The following is a 19,706-nucleotide window of genomic DNA, read 5'->3' on the forward strand; positions in this document are numbered from 1 at the left end:
TTTTAATTTTAATCATTTATTTTTGTTTTTTTTTTTCAAATTTAAAGAATAAAAATATTTATTTTATATTAATTTATTATTTTAATTACTTAAAGTTTACTTTAAATAAATTTAATTAAAAAATAAATATTTTAATTTTTCATTGTTATTATTTCTAATATAACTTATTAATTTTTTTATTAAAAAAATACATATTTATATTTTTAATTTTTATAATATAATTTATAATAATTATATATTATAATTTATAATTATTTCAATTATCTTTTTTCTTTCTATTTAGCTTTTCAAATTTAATTAAACAAATTTTTTATTTATTGTTTTATTTTTGTAATTTTACAAATTTAATAAAAAAATATTATTTTAATATTTTAATTTATTTATTTATTTTTGTTAATATTAAAAATATTTATTTATTTTTGTTATTATTAAAAAATGAGAATGTCCTGTTTACTTCAATTTATTGTTTTATTTATTATTATTTTTCAATTTCAAAATAAAAATTTTAATCTTTTTATTTTAATATTTTATTATTATATTTTTAAATTTCATGTAAAAATAAAAATTTCAATTCATTATTTTAATTAAATTTTTGATTTTTCTATTTTAATTAAAATTAATTATTTTTTTATTTAAATGTAGTGTTATTTTTTTTTGTTTTAACTTTTTATATTTAACTTTAACTGTATGAATTTAAAAATATCTGGAATAATTGTGGATTATTTATATGTATTTGTAAATAAAACAAGTAAAAATATAATTCAGAAGAGAAAATGATTTTATTTTTTTGTTTTAATGCAACATGTACCTTACAGAAACGCTCATTGTATCTACACACATTCTCACATACATAACTGGCCCTTGTCCCCAGAAATCAGACAGGATTGCTATCAGATACATTCAAACAAAACATATTCATTAACAACATATATATAATAAAAATACATTTACAATTTGTATATAAAAAATGCCCAATAGAATTGGCCCATTTGAAACTGGATCGGTTTCAATATATTATTAGAAACATAACAATTATCTCTAAAAGTAAAATTCCGGAGAGAATCCGGAAAATAATTGTAAATAAATTAAAACAACATCTAACATTGCACTGCTCAAAAATAATCTACATACAATATGTACAAGGAAAAAAAAACGGAAACAATAAAACTAAAATTTGTTCGATAAAACGAATACAAACATACTGGCCAAGTGTATTCACAATTTGAAATGGAGCAGCTCTGACAACATATCACTAGAATTTCTATACAAATTAATTTAATTTAAATACTATGTACAATAAAATTGCTTTTATACAACGTTCAGTGTTCACTCTAACGATTTTAGTGTGCTGCGAAAGTGAAAACAAGCCGCACAATTTGATGGGCAGACAGTAAAGTTTTACGAACGGTGGTGTACCTGCTGTGTGCTCGTTCCTTACATACTAAACTATCATATTTTATTGGTAACGTGACGTTATTATTCCGTTTTTAATATGCAGGACAAAGCGCCGGTTAAGGGCGGGCCGTTAATGCGATCGGATTTACGGCGCATTCAACATCCTCCATAATGTGCGTTCGCATCGCAGCTACGTGCGTGATGACGCCGCGACCGGGGCCACCCATACGGCATTCGGATTTGGAAAGGACTTTTCCGTCCGTCCACACATTTTTTTATTGTGGGAAAAGTGGCATGTGCGATGAGGTCAAGCCGAGGCGATGTTGATTAAGTGTTGCGCATTAATGCCGCATTGTTCCTGGTCGGGCGGTTGAGTGCCGATGAAAAGAGAAGATGTGCGAGGCTGTCAACGGGGCCCCGCTCCGTTCAATACCATATAATCAAGTTTCCCACGACGGACGTCGATCTAGATCTTCGCTCTTTGAGACAATGCCCGACAATTAAGTCCGATTCGAATTCCTCCTTTATGTATCAATTAAAAAAAATCCATCTCGCACATTTGACAGGGCGGACGAGGATTCAGGTGGCGTGATATAAGCACAACCGATTGTTTGGTCGGTCGCTTTGTGTTTTCGTGATGTGTAACATAAACCCGATCGGATGGGCGAACATCCAAAGTCACGCAGCACACGTCAGGTACGGTCCCGTACCGCCGGCGTCCGTTCGTTCAGTACGACGCGGCCATAAATATCAATCAATTAGAAAATTATGTACGTTTTTATCACTAGACTTTGGTGGTAAGATCGAGGGGTGTCGGCCTCGCGATCTTGATCCTGTTCAGCTCGTGCTCCCTGTCCGAGTCGCAGCAGTCGCTCTCCTCGTCCGCGTCGCTGCCGGCGCCCCTTTCCGTCGCAATGGACCCCGACCGCTCGCTCTGCGCCGGCGACGAGCCCCGCTCGCTCAACGTCTTCATGCTCAAGTCGATGGGGTCGTCCTGGATGGGCGAGGCGGCCGCGGCCGGTACCGGACTCTCGATCTCCTCCGGCGTGGGCGATCGCTGCGACTGCAGCACGGCGTCCAAGAACACCCTCTTGTTGAACGCCTCGACGCCCGGGTTGTGGTTGCGCATGAGTCTGTTGTTGTTATTGGCCGGCTGCAGCAGGCCGGGATAGAGAGGCGGGTAGCCGGTCGGGAACAGGAGACCGGAGGGCGGCAGGAACGTGGGTGGCAACAGGCCGGGAAACAGGGGCAGACGACGTGCGTCGCTCACTTCCACGGACGAATCGGAGTTGTGCGATTCGGGCGAGCTGACCGACGGCGACGCCGAGTGCTTGTAGTCGTCCAGTCCCAGAAGCATCAGCTCCTCCTTCGTTTTGGGCAGGTGCAGGAGTTGCGGCGGGAATGGCTGGGCACCTAGGAGACCCAGAGGGCCCAGTGGCGGGTGATGGGGCGACGGCATCTTCTGCGGCGGTTGCTTCAGACCCGGACTCATTATCGTTTGGCCCGCCTGCTGTTGCTGCTGTTGCTGTTGCTGTTCCTGGAGCAAGCAGTGGATCTTGAACCAGTTGGACCGTCTGCCGTATCTGGACCCGCTCTTCGACATCCCTACAAGCAGGCACTTTCGCAGCCGACAGGCCTTGCAGGCCGTTCTGTTCTTCTTGTTGATCACGCACTCCCCGTTGTTCTTGCACTCGGAGATCGAACTCAAGTTGTTGTAGGATCTTCCGAAGAAGGACTGAAACAAAAAGGAAAAATTAATATTCCATTAAGATGTAAACAACAACGACGTTACGTCACAGTGGTCGGAGAGGAGCGTTTGGGGTCGAGTGCCCAAACAGTTCAGTGTGTCGGAAATCGGAGGCCCGGACGGTGACGTAAGCGGGACAAGAACGGCACGCAGACGGCGTGCAACACTTTTAACACTTTCCCGCTCCGATCGCTCCACTGGCCAACTGTGTAATCGGCGACTAATTGCATGCAATTATATTCAAATCGGGAGGGCTGCCGTTATGCAAATCGGTCACACGCGGCAAAACAATGCCTGCTTACACCTACAACGCATTGGGACACTTGCGGTTTCGTTTGCCCGGCTGCTGCTAACCTAGACAATGATACCGATTCCGGATCGTTTCCTCAAAACTCTTAACAATAAAACACCGCGAAAGGGCTCGCAAAAGGTTCGAAAGGATGAAGAAGCTACACGGACACGCTCTAGTTGCTCTAGAGCATCGGATGTCGCGACATGGCGCCATTGTTGCACGTAGTTGCGTGACGATACGATTTACCTTCGTCGTCCTGTCCAACGGCGACACAGTTACGTCATAATTTTCGATTTCCGAATCGGTCTGGCATGAAAACTCGGCCACATTACACGCTCTACAGCCGTCTATTGTCAATTGTTTGTTTTTATTCTACGGGGGCAACGAATTCTTGCCAATTTATTTAATGTGAAGGTTTAATTGCAAGCACTAATTGATCGAAGGTTCTCGCTAACTGCGGGCAACGTATTGGGGAAAGAGAAAGTGTTAATTAAAAGGAGGATGATTTAGTGGGAAGACCGTGATAGGTGCAAATTAGGGACAGTAGTCCACAATCAGTGAACCTGTAATACTTTTGTCAATTGCTAGAAACTTATTTGTCTTTGGACTTTCTTAATTTAAGTCCAGTTGCAATGTCTGGTCCAAGTTTAAATACAGTACCGCCAATTTGAGAGCGAAATTTTTTTAATTAATTTTAATGCTCTACAATTGAAAAAAAATCGGATAAAAAAAACAAATTTTATGAGGGTGGCCTTCAAAAAAATAAATGTATAAGAAGGATAGGACTTTTAAGTTTCCCATAGAATTATGAGTATGTATAATTTTTTTGTAAAATTTGGTATAAATTCATTTAAGGGGGTACTTAATCCAGTGGTGTAGATAGATTTGCTGTAAAAAATTTGTTGATGGTTTCTTCAATTTACACACCAAAAAAATTATCCAGTAGGCCAAAAAAAGTTGATTTTATCCATAAATACTACTTTTTATACTAAAATACAAATTTTATGAGGTCACACTGTATGTACTTTGTACATAAAAAGATGTGTCTTCATTAGATATTCGAAGTGCAGTGCGTTGCGTGTCGCGTTGCATAACCTGCGATAGAGGAAAAGCAATCGAAATTTTATAGTATTCATTAATGGATTACTGTAGTTATTTTTTAACATGGTTGATACGTCTTGTAACAAGAAAACAGGTTAATGAATACGCTCGATTGTTACTAAACTGTTTCAATATAAGGTCTTGCAAAAAAGCTTCGGAATTATTGAACCGGATAAGTTTTTTCCAATTTTCATTTCTGGCTTCGATCTAACGGAAAGGTCGATTTACGACACTAAACAAAAAAAAAAAAAAAAACGTTTAAATGTCTAACGAATTAAAGGGGAAACTTTTAATTAAGTTTGGGTAATTAACACTCCCGCTTCGGTTTTTATGGGTGAAATCGAAAAGTTTAACTGTCCAAAGAATGAAACTCGCAGATATATTTACAGTAACACTTAACAATGTAATCTTTGTTTATGTGATGCATGTATAAACGCGATGCATAAAAGTATGTAAATGAAAGTTTCCCAACGTTCGATAAACGATGTCGAATGTGTGTTTGCGTTGTGTGTTATTAAAATACGAAATGTTTTAATTACCTTGCATCCTTCGCACGTGAAGGCTCCGAAATGGAAACCCGCCGCTGGTTCGCCGCACACTTTGCACGTCTGGTTCATCTGCAAAATTAACGCAACAATTGAACAATCAATTTATTAAATAAAAGCAACATGTGCACCACAAACACCTAACCTTATTACATCCGAAAAATTAATTTCGGACAATTAGACGGTGCCGGGCAATTTGGTGGGTTTTTTTTCTCTCTTTTCGTTAGTTTTTAGGTCGTGTAGATGTGTTTGAAATAACGATCTTTATGGGTCTATTGAGGTCACACAAGAGGTCGTGACCTGGATTGGAGAGTACGGAGATTAGTTTCACACATATTATAGGTAGCTTTATGGCGTTTTTGTTAATCAACCGACTTAACTTGTAATGGAAATGCTGTTTTAATGTACGCGGTACACGGTGTGGGACATGTCTCCTGTTAAAATATGAATCCTAACAATTTCTCGGGTGTTTAGACGAACCGGTTTCGAAGTTAATTATCTTAGGAGCCTATCTTGGCCATCTAATTCACAATTTCGAGTGCTTAAACACCTCAAAAGTTACGTGCGTATTGCTAAAAACGGCGATAATTAATTTTAATTATTAAGAAATGGAAACAATAAAAATTGCAGTGTGTTTAACAACGACGGCTCAGATATGATCTGTAAAGCGTATTAAAAAAATCTAGACTATCCTTGAATAAGACAATGTAATTAAAAATTCTTAAATGAAGATTGACGTAACGATATATCCGACTATTGTATTAATGTTTAATGGAGCCAGATAAAAACAAAGGTACGCAAAACACGAGGCAGAGAAAAAAAAATATCCAATGAATTACACAAGTGACTTGGGTGCCATTAAATTATGCATGTTTTCGAGGTTTACCGTTTCAAATCGATTTTTAATATCGGTATGTTAATTGGGATTTGGATAATTTATTGTCGCTGGATTTTGTTAGTTCTGCGTCTTTAGATTTTCAGGTCCGGAACGGGAAGCTTACAAAACTGGCGGATCGCGAGGCCGACGTTTTAAGGCTGCCCATAAAAAATAGTTTTAAAATTTTGAGGACAAGGTTAATATGCAGGTAATTACGATGAACGCCGGAGAAAAGCGGGAGGATTAGACGATGTTAGGGATGAAAACCAGATGTCGAACTTAGGTAACATAATAACGAGATGACTTGCGATAATTTTCGGACAAATTTTTGAAATAAGCTTCGAGGGGCGTTAAATAAAAAACGGCAAACATGCCATCCGTGAGATTGACGACAAATTAGGGCGTAATCTTTTCGGTCGACACCTTTAAAGTGACTGTGCTTTTTCTCTGAATCGGCTTAATACAATGCGTGTGTCGGATTGGCAGCACCATTAATCAAAATGCCGCTATTGTGTTAAAAGAGGCATTAAAAAACGGAATTTCATGAGACGGTTATGGATATTACGTGGAAACTGTAACATATGTGGGTGGAGGCGACTGAGAAGGTAAGGGAGCAGTGAGAATTATATTCAGCATTTTAGAGATGCATAACCACAGCAAAACTTACTTAAAACGTACTTATGATTAAAATTTACTCAATATTTGTTTTTTTTTTTAGATGAGTATAAAGATTTAAATATTGCTTGTAACATACTAATAATATTGTATATTTATGGTTAAAAAGTACTCAGCATATTTAAAAAAATATATAAGTAGGTATAGTAAAACTCACCGATAAAACTTCTTTATTATCTTTTTAAGGAGAAGTACTTAAAGATAAAATGCACTCAATATTTTTTGGAGATAAGTATAAAGATAATTATTGCATATATTAATGTAATGTTGTATATTTATGGTTAAAAAGTACTCAGCATATTTTAAAAAGAAGTAGAAGTACAGTAAAACAAGTTTACTTATAATGTACACACGTGTAATATTGCATATTTATGGTAAAAAAGTACTCAGCACTTCTCAAAAAATGTACGTGATTCCCTGATTCGAAAGATTAACATAACCGCATTTGGTGGACATTTCAACCAACCGCCCGCTGGAGCAACTTCCATCTTCGACTGGAAACGCAGCCGATAACCCGGAGGAATTTCGATTTTGACTCGGGGTGGCGGGTTCGGTATGTCAGTGGCGCATCAGCGACATCGGGCCGCGACTCGAATTTATAATGTAATGGAGTGCATAAAGAGGAGCAGAACAATGCCGACCGTAAATTCCCCGAACATGAACTCGCATTCTTGCGTTTTACGGCCCGGTGCAAGTGCGCCGCATCGGAGGACACACTGTGTGTGCGACGCTAACGAAAAACCCATAAAACATTCTTGCACTTCTTTTACACTTATACGCTTTGTCTTCTCAACTCCATTATTTTTTTTTTGACCCCGTGTCACGGGGCCCAGGTGGTCCCATCGTGCTTTTTCTCGTTTCCTTACGACGGCGGCGGATGGTTACAATGTTACAAATTCGTACGTTACAATGTGCGGCTTCGCGTTTCGGTTTCGGCAACGTTCGTCGCCGGGCGTGTTTGCGAAGGATTAGCTGGTATTTATTTACAATAATATAGTAATTTTGTAGACAATGTATTGCACAAAGATAATGGTTGGCTGCACTTGTGCAATGGGTACAATAAATAAGTACCTTATCAGTTTTGAAATCTGCATTTAGTTAAATGATATATAAAATAGACTCAAGGAAAGTGAAAACAATTGTTTTAAAATCGTTTGTTCCTGTGACCCAACTACTTTGTCGGGTCTACAAAATTTACACGCATGTGGACACATTTAATTCTTGCCTAACGGCGAATTAAAATTATCTGCTTAAATAATTAGCCTTTGCATGCACCGGCCGTCGTGGCCATTGAGCAATTAGGTTTTTGACATAACCCAATATGGTATATTCTAAATCAGATAACTCGACACTTTTATCCTCCTCTCTTTAAAGGGTATGGGAAATAAAACTCGGAATGCAATGAGCCGTTACTGATTCCTAACAAACAATAAACCATACTTGACAGTACCATTCGTAATTACACCAGACAATCTCAATAATATCGTTGCATTATACAAGGCCCCAAACGAAATACTCGGGCATAAAACAAAATATGACCACGTGACATTTTTTATTCATGAATCGAAACGACCGAAACTCGTCGCGGTGATTTATTTATTTATAGAAACTAACCCAAACCGCCTCTGACATGCAATAAATTGCGTGCGTTGACAACGTATCGTCTTAAACAATGGCAATCGCCATAAAAATGGTCGATAAATTTCGCAAAGATGGACGGATTGAGGGCAGTTTTTCGAGTAATTATACACCGTTTCCGCATAAATTATTCATAAAGCTGACTCAAAATGCTGAAAATTCGTGTCACATTGGACTCACTAAATTAATACGTTCTAGTTCAGGATTGTACGAGGTTTTCTGTGGCTGTTTTTAAATTTGGAAACCGTTCTTGGGTTAGGTCTCTAATTTACCTACATAAATGTCAAATTTTAATAAGGTTTAGTTTAGAGAGATTTTCAGTTTACTTTGTGAGAGACAATTTAAAGTTACCAAATTAAAAATTGATATTTATATGTCTCACAACCGTGAAGAAATATGGAATAATTTTAAAATTAGTTAAATTTTGTATCAATGAAACTCCAAAAGTTTGACATATGTGTGGGTAAAGCAGAAATCTAACTTAACACATCTGAAATTTGATCTCTGTGCTGAGCTGAAGTGTACATAATTTGTTTTTAGAAGAAAAATTTAATGTTGTCTGATTAAACAAATGTCTAACAGTGTTGAAAAATTAATAAAGCTATTTTAAAATATTTGGCGCGTATGCCCTTTAAAGACAGTGAAACCATACAAGTTTGACATTTGTATGGGTAAAGTAGAAATCTAACTTTTCAGATTTTTGTTCAGTTCGTATATACATTTTAAACTTGTTACAGAATTGTTTATTGTTGTGAGCAATGCCAATGAAAACCAAATTATATTTTCAAATGTAAAATGTAAAATTATTAAAAGATAAAATAACTGTTTCCAACAAGGTAAAAAATAAAGAAATCCCCATTACCATGTGTGTATGTGCGTGTAAACTGTAATTTAATTCAAAAGCTTTCAAATAATCGAAGTTTAACAACGCTTTCATAAACCGATCGCATTGTTGGCCCCGATACACTTGCAAATAGAAAAAAATCCCAGACAAAGAAATGTCAATTATACCTCCTTATATTCGGCGTTGATATAATTTTTTTTTATTTGCGGATCACGTCCGTCACAATGCGCTTGTTTAATAAATCACTTTAAATTGCTAGTTTGATGAAAAGCGTTTATCACGTCGATCCGTCCAACAATAAACTAACTAAATAATGGACCGAGAACGCAACAACATGTGTCTGATGCGTACGGGATACACATTGACGGACAAACAAATAGATCATTTTTCTTTCCCTGCCATTATTCAACGACATTTTATTTTTCATCGACGCCCGTTCGCCGTATAATGATCCGGGACGGATCAATTGAACGTCGATGACAGCCCGATGTTTTTATCACGTCAAAAGTTCGAATTTGATAAGGATCTACTCACGCACCAAATTAATATCACACTCGAATCGTCTCCAATGAATGATAGCTCGAAGTGCCTAGTACGCATGAGCAGAAGAAGCATAGGAACTTGACGTTTGTCTGGGTAAAGTAGATATCTACTTTTTTGACCCACCAATATATATACATATATTTTTTAATTTGATTACTGGATCTATTGCTTTTACCTGCCGAAAAGCTTTGCTGTAATTTCTCTCTCCTCTGCTGTTCTGTACTAAATTTATGTTGTCTTAAATATTTTCCTCCGCTGTGAAACATTCAAACACAAGAGCAGAGTTTGGTATCTACTTTACCTACACAAATGTCAAACTGCTTCTGCTCATGCGCACAATGAACATATATTTTTTTAATTTGAGAACAGTAAATCTCTGTTATTTAAAAGCTTTTGAATTAAATTACAGTACACACACGATAATGGTTATTTCTACTTTTGCCTCATCGAAAACAGTTATTTTATCTAATTGGAAAAAGGAATTTATTATACAAAAAAATCATTAATTTTGTCCGGCATAAATAAACACGTATTCAAAGTTAACATCTGTCGACGATAATTACCAGTCAACTTAAATAAATGTAAATTCGTGTGTATGCCACTTAAAATTTATCTTAATTGTTAATTATGTGTTAAAGGCGTGTTGTTTATTCAATTAATACAATCATCTTTATAAATAATCAAAACAATAATAATAAAATATTTGTATCGTTTAATTTTTGCTAAAGACTACAACATGTCGATGCAAAACAGTCTTACATTTAACTATGTTTTAATGAAAAAAACTTAACATTAATTACAAAATACATCCTTGTTTTTAATGGCATCGAAATAACTTTATTTATTGGTTGCGTACATTTTATATCGTACCTACCGACTTAATTACAGCGAACAAAGCGATATTTAATGAAACCGTATTTATTTTTTTTGCTTTTCAAGCCGGACAGTGTGATTGTATGCAATTGTGATTTTAATGAAAGGGTCGTCCATCACAAAGGAGCCTCACTTCAAGGATAGATATGGCACGAGTGTGTGTGTGTTAGAATCCCCCCGTGCATTTTTTACCTCAACTAAAAGCGATCGTGTTCGTCGATCGATCGATCGTAAAACCTTAAAAAGAGAAAAACGTAAAACGCCAGCATTTCCACGATTGGGGCCGGCGATAACGGCCGATGAACGCCCGGTGCCGCGATCGGGCCGCCGACGCCGCCGCCCCGCTAAAACGGCGTAACGAATTTCCGATTTTCGTCCACCGCTCCGCGAGTAATAAAGATAAGGCTCGAAGATGTAAGAAAAAAAAAAGAGGATCCACAACCCAGATGGGTATTGGTTACCACCTACCACATAATAAGTGCCACGGAGAGTGGCGGCGAAGTGGTTTGGCGTTAATCGCGGTTCCGATCGAAACGTCGAAGGTGTTGAATTGAGGCTTCACGAGCGCGCGTTGGTACCGCACCGTTTAGTGCCCGTTTCGCCGGCCCATCAATCATTCCACACCCGATAGTGCCCAGATCCGGATCTCTTTGTTCTTTCGCCGGCCGCGGCGTCGACGGGCGATTCGGCCTGCCCGATCCGGACACGGAATTACGTGTCCGTTCCGTGCCTTAATTTTTTTTATTACTAGTCCCCTTTTTTCGGTTGGGCTTTAATGTATGTTATCGGTAATGTGTAAAATTACATGTTTTACTATATTTTAATGAGCAATAATTTAATTTTTGTCTGTTCTAAGTAATAAAATTACAAGAAAATGTGATTTAATGTTTTAAGAGATGTAATTTTTATTTTGGCGATTACAGTTATAATTTATAATTATCAGAAATAATCACGTTTAAACCATATTTTAATTACCGTCTATTTCTTTTCTTCTTCAAATGGTAAAGTGTAAATTAACTTTTTGTAAAATAATTTCTCACGTTGCCTTTGTTACTATTTTTATAGATTTTTAATGACTTTTATCAGTAAAGTGTTAAATTACATGTTTTACAATATTATAATGAGCAATAATTTGAATTATTTGTTTGTTTTAAGTAATAAAATATGTAAAAATTATATTATTTTAAGAAAAGTGAAACTTATTTTGACAATTATAATTATGATGTCTATAACAAATAATCAGTTTATATTTTAAAATAATTGTTAAAATGTAATTTTAGTATAGGTACAAATCTATATTTTAATTATTCTTTCACTATTGGGTACGTGTAAATTAACTTTCCTTAAATTGATTTTTGAAGTTGTCTTTTTATTATATTTGTAGATTTTTGTCATTAAAGTGTAAAAATAAATGTTTTAAAACATTATAATGAACAATAATCTAAATATTTATTTCTTTTAAGCAATAAAATACGTAGAAATTAAAATAATTATAAAGGACTTCTCCTTTTTCTAATGGCAAAGTGTAAACTGACTTTTCGTATATTTTTTGACTTTTGTTTTATAGATTTTTAATGAATTTTGACAGTGAAATATAAAATTATATGTTTTACAATGTTATAATGAACAATAATATAAATACTTGTCTGTTTTAGACTAAAAAATGTAAAAAAATGATATAATTTTGAGAATATAAGTTAAGTCTCTTAAATCTTAAATTTACAGTAAAAGGTATTTTGAGAACTACACCTTAATTTAACAATTATAATATAAATAACAGAAATAATATAAGAAGTTTAATCATCACATACCACGATAACTGCTTTTCAGCTATTCTTTGTTTCTAGTCTTGTATGTTACTACTAAAGAGTAAATTGACTGACGTTTTTATAGATTTTTAATGAATTTTATTAGTGAAATGTAAAATTACATGTTTTACAATATTATAATGAGCAATAATTTAAATATATGCTTGTTCTAGGTAATATAATTTGGAAAAAACAATATAATTACCAAAATATAATTTATTTCTCTTAAAATTACGATAAAATATAATTTATTACCTTGACAGAAATTAATTTTATTTTGATAATTATAATTATAATTTATAAATATGATAAATAATCATTTTTAATCAAGATATTTTATGACTCCTGCTTTAATAATTATTAAAATATAATCAATTGTGCGATTCCATATTTTAATTATCCTCTTTTTCTGATATTTTGTTAATGACAAAGAGTAAATTGTATTTTTTGACGTTGTTTTGTTACTAAATTTTATAGATATTTAATGAATATTATAAGTAAAATGTAAAATTAAATATTATACAGTATTATAATGAGCAATAATTTAAATATTTGCTTGTTCTATGTGATAAAAAATGTGAAAAATAATTTATTTATCTTAAAAATAAAATTACAAAAAATATAATTTATTAATTTTGAGAAAAATAAATATTAATTTAACGAATATAATTAAAATTTATAAAATATTAGAGAAAATAAGTTTGAATCATTATATTTAATGACAATTATTGGAACAATTATTATCTATTATATTTTAATTATTTTCCTTTTCTATCTTACTAATGGCAAAGTATAAATGGGCATTTGGTAAAATAATAAATATCAGAAATAATCAGGTTTAATCGCCACACATTCACATTTATTAGTACGTATTTGAACGAGAGTTTATGAGATGGTTGTCAAAAAGTGTTTATTTTATTGCGCGGGTCGATATCGAAAATAAATTTCGCGCCGTAATCGCCGGTAATTACCGTCGGATTTCCAAAGTGGAAAAGAAACGATTTCAATCGTGATAATATTTCGTGTTCGCAGCGTATTGCTGACATTTTCCAAATGTCAATCTATATCTTAACATCTAAAACAATTATAAGCATTTAATTATGCATGCGGTATTTTCTTCTTGCCCGTTAAATTACCAGTTTTAATTATATAAACTTGTTCCATTTTGCCGAGGATTCACCTAATCGGCTATTTATTCGCGATTATACCCAATAAAACCAGTTTCTGTTGCCATATATCAAAAAATTTGCCGAGATGAGTTTCACCATTCGTATAATTATTCATAAAACACAATTTGGGACGTTAAAAAATACGAAAGAAAAAAAAAATCGAATTTGCATTTCGGTTTTACATCAGCTATTCAAAATATCTGGTCCGCCTTATTTATGTGATGTTTTAATTCCGCCTGGACCGACGAAAAAATCATTGCTAATCGATTAGACCAACCGGACCCGTTCCTAATTTGTTTAATCGACGTTTATGTTTAATTAATTGCGTTGGAAATGTTAAAAAATGCAACACAATATCCGATACGGCGGTACGAGGCTGAAATCCTAACCATAATTATAACTCTTTAATGCGATTAGCGAAAACCACAATTATTTTAACTATGTAAACCGCCACATACCGCAGACTCATTCCTACGTATAATTATGTCAACCTGCACCAATTTTTATGGATTAATCCGCCAGTTCAGGTGACATTCCTCGAACTGGCGCGGACCGATTAGGATTTTTCTTTAATTAATTCGTTTTATAAGGCAACCGCGATGTATTTTCCCCGGGGGTGACTTTCTTTCAAAAAAAAAAAAAAAAATAAATTGAAATTTAAGGAACGGAGTCGACTCGTCCCGGCGCTTCGCCGTCGTGAACATAGATGGCGCACCGGGTACTGGAGTTGGTACTTTACGTGTGTGTTCAGTCCGGTCGATACAGAATCACCATCGAGTCTTCGTTTGTTTGGATAACGGGCATGCACCCATTGTACATTAAATTTATGCTGTACGTTATGAAAATATTGACAAAGCTACTGAATAATATTGAATTGTCTTTTATTATTTTAAGCTACCTATCGAGCTTCGTTCAACAATCGACTGGCTGTCAGGAAGGCAAAAACGAATGATCGGAGACGCGTTCACAATGAAGATCGATTAATTAATGGGGCTTATCTGATTCGAGGGTTTTATGGTGCCATATTCGTTCTTCGGTGTTAGATTTAGAGTCTTAATTGGTGTCGTAAAACCCGGTTTTATAGCGGAATTTTGGTATTTTATTGTTTAATTTAAGTTTTTTTTACTCGTTGAAATTTGTCGTAAGGTCGTCCTCCGCATGCCACCAATTATTCAACGTTTAACTTTAATTATTATAATTTTTGTATCGTCCACATTAAGTCAACAATATAAGCAGCGTTTAATGGAGTTTATTTGTCGATCTAATTAAATAGTAAATTTACGATACACTTGTACGCAAAACAATTTTATTAAAACGTCTCGGCGACCTTTGATGTTACACCCGCTCCACGTTAATTGATTTGTTGCGTCGCACGCTCCAAATAAACGATTATTTTAGGACGGCCCAAAAAAAGTGTGTTACCGATACGAAGGTAAAATTTGTTTTGTGCATTAGCACTTCGAAAAAATTAGCCACGTTCTGATTTCTCGTGTGCGAGCCGCTCTCGAGGCGATATCGAATAAATAAACAGACAATCTAGAAAGTAAAAACGAAAGATTCCCACAGTGTTCAGGATCTTTGCCGTGTTAACGGGGCACGCCCAACACACACACACAATATTCCACGAACAACATTGGGGAAAAACGATTTTCATTCACCGGGCAATTAAAATTATTGCCTTAAGTCAGGTTAAAAGTCGGATTAAACGGCCAAAGGGTGTACCTAAAGTCGTTGCGAGTTAAACGAGCGACGACGGCGATTAACGGGGAAGAAAGGGTTACCACCTAGGGTCCAGTTAAGTAGCAAGTAAACTCCATGAAATTACCTCAGCACCACAAAATCCCGTGCATTCAAAGGCAATTCGGTTTTATGGCTTAATTGCCGGATTAGTTCCTCTCTCGAGCCAGATATTAATCTTTCGTAATATACCCATCAAAAGTTAACTCTTTTAAATTGATCCTCGGACGTCGGACATGTCAGACCGATAATGAACCTATTAGTTTTCTGATAGACGTCTCGTTGTTCTGGACGGAACGTCATTTTTTTTTTATTAAATAGGAAACATTGCTACTACCGATTTCCGACGAAAATAGCTAAATGTGCATTAATTGTTTTTTTTTCAAATTACAAGCTATTGTTAGTTTGGGGCAATTAATTTTGTGATTAAGTTTTGAAGGTTGAACAAAAATAGAATTTTAAACAATTATTAAAAACAAAACTGCCAAAAATTTTCCCACTTCATTAATATTCTTGTGAACAATAATTTATTAGTTTATTTATTGGATATTAATATCAACAAAAATATTGATTAATATTTTCTTATATAAGTATTATTATTATTTAAATAAATAATTATTTTTTTTTTGTTGTGTAGAAGATGGATAAAAAATTTGCTTTAATTTATTTAATAAGTAGTTTAATACTTTATATTAATAATGAACTAGATATTTAAAGAATAAATTAAAAAATTAGTTTTTGACTATTGGGTTCGTATTCTAACTCTCTATTAAAATCCATGTTATGAAGTAGAAAAATCTAAGAAAACTTGAATTTCTTATGATTTATTTTATAGTTTATTTATTTGCTACTCTAAGTCAAAATAATGTTTTAACCTATACATGACTGTTTAGTACCTATAATAAGAATAATTTAATAGATATTTAAAATAAGAATTAATGTTCTATTGTGTTTTGGGTTCTAGTTAAAACCCTGTAATAAAGTTTACGAGGTAGAAAAAGGTCAAAACAAACTTCAATTTATCAATTTTGTAATATTAAAGGTAATTTATACTTAGTATTAAAAAATTGAATTTTTGACTATTGGGTTCGTTTTCTAACCCTATGTTGTAAAGTAGAAAAAACAAAGGAACTTTAAAATTTTTATGATTAATTTTATTGTTTATTTAACAATATAATTTAATACTCAATTATAAAATAAATTCAACAGAAAAAAATGATTAACTTATTTTCTAATTCTCTATTAAAATCTATGTTATAAAATAGAAAAAACTAAGTTCTTTGTAGTTTATTTGTGGAAATTTGCCACTCTAAGTCAAAATATTGGTTTAATATATAAAATATATTTTAAAAACTACAATAAAAATAATTTAATTAATATTTAAACTAAGAATGAATATTCTATTCAGTATTGGGTTCTAGTTATAACCCTCTAATAAAGTCTACAAGCTACTAGCAAAAATGTCTTCTATTTATCAATTCAATAACATAATTATATCAAATTTGTAGTTTAATATTTTATTATAAAAATAATTAACTCGCCTTCTAACTCTCTGTTAAAGTCTATGGTATTAATATAGAACAAAACTAACAAAACATTTCTTCAATTTTTTCAAATTCTTATACATTATTTTGTAGTTTCTTCAGTATGAATTCGCCTCATTATAGTTTATAATAAACATAATAAAATGAACATTTAAAATTGCAATTAAAAAAGTATTTTTTAGCCATCAGGTTCTTCTCCTAACCCCACATTAAAGTCTACAACATAGGACAACAACTAAACCAGCAAAAATGTTTTCATAACATTTTAATATTTTTTTTGTGATTTTAGTTTTACTCCTTAATTATTATAATATCTTTAAAGATATGAATTAATGTTTGTATTTTGAGTTTCTCTTTTAATCCTCCATTAAAGTTTACAAGAAAAAGAAAAAAATCAGAAATTAAATTTTGGGATAATTAGTGTTGATTTAACTTACAACCTGTAATAATTAATATTTTATATAAAAAATAATAAATTAAAAAATGAATTTTTGACTGTTGGGTTCGTCTTCTTATTTTTTATTAAAGTGTACACCGCAGGACAAGAATAAAACCAACTGTAACTTATCTATAATATTTTTATGACTTTACCGCCAAATTATTATAAATTATATGTTATAATACAAGTAAATCATTTGTTGCTTAAAGTTAATATTGAAAAATCAATTTTTGTTTATTGGGTTCATATATAATTATGTTAATATTCAATTAAATTTATTTATAGTTTAAATGTGATAATAAATTACAGTTGTGTTTTTTATTAATTTTTGTGATTTATGAGGCTATTTTTTAAATAAATGGTTTCGAGTGGCCCAATTATAAAATTTATATGAATCATCATAAAATTATGAATTCTGTTGATTAGATTAACAATTTTTAAAACGTAAAATTAATTAATTAAAATTTTTTAAGCTACTTCTGTGAAAAATAATAATAATTGATCAGTTATTTTCAAACAATCCACATAACAATTAACCAGATTAATTGTTGTACAAATTTGAGTGTGAGTAAAGGTTCGTCGTCTGATCGATCGTTGCAGTCATTTGATCGAAACCGTTTAAAAACTAAAAGTGCTTGAACGTACCTTGAAAATTCGCTGTGACAATCAAGGAAGATCGGTCACTTGGCGGCCGTTTATCACAAACAATTGAGTATCCACAAACAAATTAAATAAAATCACAAATCGTCAAGTGTTGTATTCCAGTTTCACGTTCCGGGCAAATAATAAAAATAATCACTTGTAAATGCGACAAACAATCATGATGATGACGATGATGTCGTTGACGGATGGCACTTTCACTGGTGTTAATTTGGAAATCTGCACTACGATGTTTGACAAGTCACTTAACACACGGGGCGTCCGGCGTCGTGCGTCGTCGATTCTCCGTGTCAGCTGAGCGTCGGCAAATCGAGAAACGTGCGCGAGCTCATCGAGTTGGGTTGCGATGTCGTTGTTGTTGTTGTTGTTGTTGATGTGGTGAGCATCGATCGCAGAATGAACGGAGAAACACCTCCGATGTTCGGATGTTCGATTCGGGTGGGGGCATTTCGGATGGATCTTGGTCGCCCGTTGAAGACACCCGCGGTACGGTGGTGGGGCCAGGCTCCGGGTGGGGTGGATTATTGATGTTTGAATTAGTGGCATACGGACAAGCGTCTCCGTTTTTACGTTATAACTTTCAAGTCATTGGTGTGATTTCGACCGGGGTGGGGGTAGACTGTGCACGGATGCCCACGAGTACGCGGGATAAAAATTATGCGCCCGCTGCTCCCCTAGTTCGCGTTTTGATTTGCCAGTGTCACCGTCGATCGATCGACTTATCGACGAATGTCTTGCTGCGGATTTTCAATTATTTATTTCATTTTTATTCCATGACTGCACTTAGTAATTATTCATTTTTTGCCTCTGACTTTGTCAGTTGTCGATTGTAAGTGAAATGGGCAAGTACGTATTTAAGATTTTCTTATAAGTCGACAAAAAAATCAATTACATAATATAAAATTAAATCTAATTTGAAAATTCAAAGAAAAAACTGGTAACTGGAAGGTTCTTTTATAAACTGAAAATTGACAACAATATTTTCAGTTTTCATAAATTTTTCAAATATTGTGATCTGAAACATGAACGAAATAGTTGCTGACTGAAAAATTAACTATTAAATACGTGGGAATAAATATTTTAATAAAAAATGTAAATTAATCTAATTTTAAAACCTGAAAATTAAAGAAAAAACTGCTGACTGAAAAGTTTCTTATGATTTACATTTAGAAATGTAACTAAATATAATAAATTTATTCATAATTTTGCTTTTTCTTGTATTTTTATAAATATATGATTTGAAAATCAAAAGGTAAAAACCAGTGACTCAAGAAAAAATATAAAAGAGTAAGAAAATATCCTTATTAACTAAAAAATTCCAACAAATTGAACCGTTAAAAGATCTGACAAATGTAAATAATTAACTCTAAATAAGTATAAAATTTAGTGTTTCATATATGTACCAAAAAGTACAAACTAATTACTCAATTAAAAATATTGCTGATTGAATATGCCCTCATAAATAAAGTAAAAAATATTAAAATATTCAATTAAAAAAGATAAAATAAATGTTCCAATAAATTATTCAATTATAAATATTGATAACCGAATATTCTCTCATAAATGAACTATAAAATTCCAATATTATTCAATTAAAATTTGTAAAATTTAGCCCACACATAATTTTTTAATTTTCGTGAATTTTTATAATGTAATTCTCTCATAAATGAACTAAAAATTTCAGCACATTTCTATGAACTTTTATTATGTATTATAAAAATAAATAAATACATAACTTTATAATTTTTATTAGTTTCTATAATATGATTTGGAATTTAAATGATTAAATATTCTCTCATAAATGAACTAAAAATATTAA

At 33.4% G+C, this 19,706-nt stretch overlaps 1 protein-coding gene across 1 annotated transcript; it reads right to left on the reverse strand.

Annotated features, from left to right (window-relative positions):
- Positions 1-755: 755 nt before the first annotated feature.
- Positions 756-18,802, reverse strand: LOC109601993 (knirps-related protein). Its single transcript, XM_020018298.2, has 3 exons — positions 17,873-18,802; positions 5,075-5,152; positions 756-3,130 (listed from the first exon to the last, which is right to left on the reverse strand). The coding sequence occupies exons 2-3, from the start codon at positions 5,150-5,152 to the stop codon at positions 2,180-2,182; spliced, it is 1,029 nt and encodes a 342-aa protein (XP_019873857.2). The 5' UTR covers positions 17,873-18,802; the 3' UTR covers positions 756-2,179.
- Between the last annotated feature and the right edge of the window lie 904 nt (positions 18,803-19,706).

The sequence above is a fragment of the Aethina tumida genome, chromosome 2 (genome assembly GCF_024364675.1).
Source record: "Aethina tumida isolate Nest 87 chromosome 2, icAetTumi1.1, whole genome shotgun sequence".
Classification (NCBI taxonomy): domain Eukaryota; kingdom Metazoa; phylum Arthropoda; class Insecta; order Coleoptera; family Nitidulidae; genus Aethina; species Aethina tumida.